Here is a 5000-nt window from a genome sequence, read left to right on the forward strand (position 1 = left end):
CCTCTCTCTAATACTATTATGTTATTGTACCAAGTAGTACTAAGATTTTGTGCTCAATATTTAAGATTGTTGTTAGCTAAATAACCTCACAAAATGGAAATGCCAATTAAGAAAAGAAAATATACATTTATTGACAAGTTCAGATCAAGTGTCCTTGTATACGTTTGTGACATAGGAAAATACAGCTGCATTAGATACACGTACATTTGCTGTGAAAATTCATATTCACTGACTACAACAGTATATCCAGACCTGCTGAACATTTCTACAATCATAAACGTTAAATGTAGAATTTGCCACCATGTATGAATCTACCCATTACAACAAATATTTATGTAAATTAGGGCTGGGCGATATAGTTAAAGATATAAAATATTTAATATCAGTCGATAATTATTGATAATTCTTTAATGACCCGTTTTTATTAATAAAAAAACCAAGAAGAAAAAGGTTGCATTTAATCCCTTCATTTTTAACTATGGTACCTTATTGTGAAGGCGCACAGGTAATTTGTCACACACACATACATGATCTGAGTGAAACTGCAAGCAGTAATTTACAGACATGGTGAAGTTTTATTTTGATGACATAGCCTAGCGTTGCCAGCCTTCTAAAAAAACGTTTGGTAACGTGTATTTCAGGGTTGTAGGGTTAACGTTAGGTGAATCACTGAATGAGCTGCCCCGCATTACGTTAATGTCCCGGGCACAGAAGACTGCGGGCTCGTGACGGTAACGCAATTAATAGAACACGTTAACACGTCAATCTACGTTAACATGAATTGAAACACTCAAATCAAAATCTTTGTAACATTTACAGACAAGTACAACGGTGTTCTGCTTTCGGTGTCCCTTTTATTGACAATTAATTCCTCCACATCACATCATCTCTCGCTCATCTCCTCCTTCCGATGCTGGCTGAAACCAAACTTACTGTTCATGTCACTAGCACTGCCCATGTCAAGGGATATGATTGGCTGTTTATGAGCGGGGGCGGGTGCCTCGGAGTTTGTCTGTTAAATAATTGGCTGTTTCCGTGTCACTTGTAGTAACGAGGTACATGATTGGCTGTATGAGCCACGGAGCAGAGAGAAGCGCTCTATCGAACGTCCCTATCGAAGCATATCGTTATTGTATTGATGACGTCTCTATCGCGATATATATTGCTATCGTTTTATCACCCAGCCCTAAAGTAAATGTAAATTCACGTAAAAATGTAGCGGCTAGATTGTTACTACTTGGAGAGACTGAACTTGGATAGAACAGTGTAGCGATTCTAATTTGAGATGAACAAATTTAGCATCTTCCACGTCAATGTTTGAAGCTTATCAGACTCTGGCCTAGAGGGACACACAAGGAAGAGCACTGATGGCAAAAGTTGTGCTGCACATTACATGTTTGTGTATACTGTAAATACTGACACATTTCCAGCAGGTTAGTAGCGGTCCCGGTCATAATTGGACCTCTGATTGTAGGAGTTGTATCCCTGGTTGTAACCCGGGGGGCCTGACTGATGCCCACTGCCATGTCCCCAGCCCCTGTCTCGCTGGTCCCCTCCCCAGCTCCTGTCTCCTCGGCCACCTCCTCCTCCTCCTCCTCCTCCCCAACCTCTGCCTCTGCCTCCACGACGGTCCTGGAACCTAGAGGGGGAGATAGAAATGCATCAACATACATCAATCTCAACAACACTGGGTGACATTCGTTAACTGGGGTCTATGTTCCCCGGGTCCTATGTTCCCCATTTTTAACACTCTCCGTAACATTTGGGGTGTCTATCCGCTATGCCGACCACCCGCAATGCCGACCTTAGGTTTAGGCGTGAGGGGTGGGAGAGGTTAGGTTTTGGGTTAGGGTCTGGGGGAGGTTAGGAAGGGTTCTATGTTCCCCGGTCCCACAAAAACGGGGAACATAGGACCCGGGGAATATAGGGCTCCCCGTTAACTAATACAGTAGGGTGCTTTTTTTGGTCTAGTTTTTGGACCAACTGATGATGATGATGGTGGTGGTCTACGTTTTCTGACAAATGCACATTTGGGTTCATAAGAAGGCATTGTCATCATTATTATATCCTATCTACTGCTGCCTGTAACACTCAAAATGTATGAGGGTAGCTAGCAGCTAACGTGTCTGTACGTTACCTGTTGTCCCTGCCTCTGGAGTTTCCTCCTGAGCGCCCCCACCAGCCCTCCACGATAGGAGGGGGGTCGGCCGGCCGGCTGACATACTCCTGATATTCACTGTCTTCTTTAGAAAATCTGTTGGCAAACTGCTCCTCGTAGTCAGGCATGTGTTTTTCTGTGGTGTCAGGCATGTTTGTTTCTGTGGTGTCCGCCATCCTAAAACGACCCAAGAAACACAACAGTCAAGTCAACGTTATGTATGTGGAGTGGATATCATGATGTGAGGGCAGCTAACGCAGCTAGCTATGCGATTAAGGCTAGCAAAAGCTAAAAACACCAAGAAATGGTCAAAAGAAAGCACGCTTCTTTAACGCTCGCTAGATAAAGAATACGTTATAGACAATGGAAATGATGTTAGTTGTCGCTAGCTTACAACACGTTAACTAATAACGTCTTACAATACCTGATTTGTAAAAAATATATTGGTCCCAGGAAGAAGAAAAGAAAGCTGGCAATAGTACGTCACTGAAATGCTCCCCCGGAAAAAATGAACTAGCTAAAGGTTCCGGGGGCGCGCCGCGCACCTGCACCCCGACACACACCTGACCACCTGACCTGTTTTAGCCTGGATGTTGTTCAAAGCAAGACGACAGTATGCTACACTTCAACGCGGAGATAATCGATTACATCTAACCTAAAGTCGGTGAATTATTGCGTTCTTGCGGCCTGCTTCAAACCTAAAGGTTTGGTTAGCCAAGTTTGGGGATATTTTTTAGCACAAGCGGTGCCGTCAGTGCCCATGTGTGCTAGGCTACATACAACTCATCGCATGTAAGTTTGCTATTCAATTAATTTCGGGAAAACGGCTGGGAGCTCCATCGTCTTAACTGCTGGGAGGGAGCGCATCGTCTACTCCAGTCATAAAACATGTAAGTGCACCTGAATTGTTCTCATTTGAAATGTATAATTAATTCATAGCCCATTCATTGTATATGTGCGTTTAAACGCTTGTGGTGTAACGTTAGACAGCAGGCTTTAAAAAAAAGTGGGTGTGCAAACCGTGAGTGAGCAGGTGGAATCCGCTCAGTGTCGCTGCTGCTGCTGCTGCTGCTGCCATGAAACACAAACCCGCTGGGGAGGAACGCAGCGAGCAGCGAAACGCGGACACAACTTCATTTATAAGAACATTTTTACGGCAGCGAGGAGGAGGAGGAGGATGATATTCCACAGTGGGATTATTCTACTGTCGCTTATCTAAACAGCCGAAAGAAAACAGAGAAAAACTTCCTGGAATGGTCAGGAAGAAGAAGGCTCTCTGTGAAAGCTTGACAACCCGGTGAATCGAGTTTGCGAAGTCGCTCTCATATTTCAGTTGTCTCGCTCGCTCAGCCAGGCGACTCGCTCCAAGCTGCTGGACGAGACATGAACTCTGCGGACCGCTAATCACCACTGGACTTTGGGGTTTTCTATGTTCATTTCTCATTATCGCAGCCCTTAAAAGGAGTTGTTCCTCCCCAAATCCGCAGCAATGGGGTAAGTAATCCATAAAGCGGTGCCCTTCAGAGCGCGTTTTATGACACCTGTCCTGACTTGTGTGTGTGTGTGTGTGTGTGTGTGTGTGTGTGTGTGTGTGTGTGTGTGTGTGTGTGTGTGTTTGTGCGTGTGCGTGCAGTGGAAAATACTGCAAAATGCATTTTACAATTCACTATTTCATAGTTCTTACTGATTATTGATTATTATTGTTTATTTGTAATTTGCAATGTGTGTGTGGAAGAATTGAAGAGGTGACTATCTGGTCATTGCAGCCTGTGAGATATAGCCTACTGTATTCTGATATTCTGCTGTATGATGGGATATTTTCTATAGGCTGTTTTATTTATTTTTTGTTTTTATTTTTTAACTAAATTTCTCATTGAAGTGCAAATAAGTGGAGTTACTAATGCGGACAACTGATTAATTTGTTGAATCCTCCCATTCCTCCCACTGTCTGTAATATGGCTGAGGGAGGAGGAGGAGGGAGGAGGAGGGGGGTGTTATTATGATATGAAGGTGTCAGAGTCAACACTGCCCACGTAGCACCGCAAAGAGAGGTGTGTGTGTGTGTGTGTGTGTGTGTGCATGTGTGTGTGCATGTGTGTGTGCATGTGTGTGCGTGCCGTGCGTGTGTGTGTCCTCCTACAGCTGTTTACAGGGCAGGATAATTCTGCCTCAATAGGCTAACTGAATGTTGAGTCTGCTTTTGCCTCAGTTATGCAATCGCTCGCTGGCCCCGTTCACATCTCCATGACTGTACTTTCGCCTCCTCTGCTTTTGCGTTTTCTTCTGAACTGCCCCTATATATGATATTTTTATTTTATTTGACTTAGAAACAGCGATAACAGCCCATTGTAGTTATATTTCTTCTCAAAATCAAACCTTCCCCTGAATGATTTATGAGCAATTTATAAATGATTTAATTTGCAGCCATTACAAAACCCTGAATTATGTCAAACAAAACAAAAAGAAATCAGGTCTGAATAATCAGCAGCATTGTCATTTATTTTAGTGATTATGATCCAAGGGTTGCAGGTTCCAGCCCCGGCCACAGCGCTTGTTTTGCTCATGGGTCGTGACCTTAAAGCATTGGAATGGGACTATCTGTATCTGGGATGAGAAAGTGTTGGGAAACCAGTTCAACAGTCCTGACGCCTTCTCGAGGGTTTGGCATCGGCCTAACTCGCCCAGCAGGTTCTCCAAATGTTTCATGTGTCATCATCTCACCTTGTTGTCATGAATCTGCCCAGATGGATCAAGCAGACACATACGGGCTTTTGGATCTGAAAGCGGTATAGATTCAGGAGGGAGAGAGAGAGAGGACATTCCCTTTTTCATTTCATTTCCT

The 5000-nt window shown here is 43.9% G+C and overlaps 2 protein-coding genes across 3 annotated transcripts in view; one reads left to right on the forward strand and one right to left on the reverse strand.

The window, feature by feature from the left end:
• Nucleotides 1-106: 106 nt before the first annotated feature.
• LOC310791387 (RNA guanine-N7 methyltransferase activating subunit-like) lies at nucleotides 107-2634 on the reverse strand. Its single transcript, XM_083653079.1, has 3 exons — nucleotides 2583-2634; nucleotides 2138-2335; nucleotides 107-1639 (listed from the first exon to the last, which is right to left on the reverse strand). Exons 2-3 carry the CDS (start codon nucleotides 2332-2334, stop codon nucleotides 1435-1437), a joined length of 402 nt encoding a protein of 133 aa, XP_083509205.1. The 5' UTR covers nucleotide 2335; nucleotides 2583-2634; the 3' UTR covers nucleotides 107-1434.
• A 278-nt stretch (nucleotides 2635-2912) lies between these two features.
• homer2 (homer scaffold protein 2) overlaps nucleotides 2913-5000 on the forward strand; it is a 57958-nt gene continuing 55870 nt past the window's right edge. Inside the window, exon 1 of one of the 2 annotated variants that reach the window (XM_083653119.1) lies at nucleotides 2913-3048. In XM_083653119.1, the coding sequence (XP_083509245.1) occupies nucleotides 3047-3048 (2 nt within the window). In that variant the 5' untranslated portion in view covers nucleotides 2913-3046. Of the gene's footprint in view, nucleotides 3049-3258; nucleotides 3653-5000 lie in introns of those variants that run through there. The other variant, XM_083653118.1, reaches the window with a different exon arrangement.

The sequence above is a fragment of the Poromitra crassiceps genome (assembly GCF_964638095.1).
Source record: "Poromitra crassiceps genome assembly, chromosome: 16".
Taxonomy (NCBI): domain Eukaryota; kingdom Metazoa; phylum Chordata; class Actinopteri; order Beryciformes; family Melamphaidae; genus Poromitra; species Poromitra crassiceps.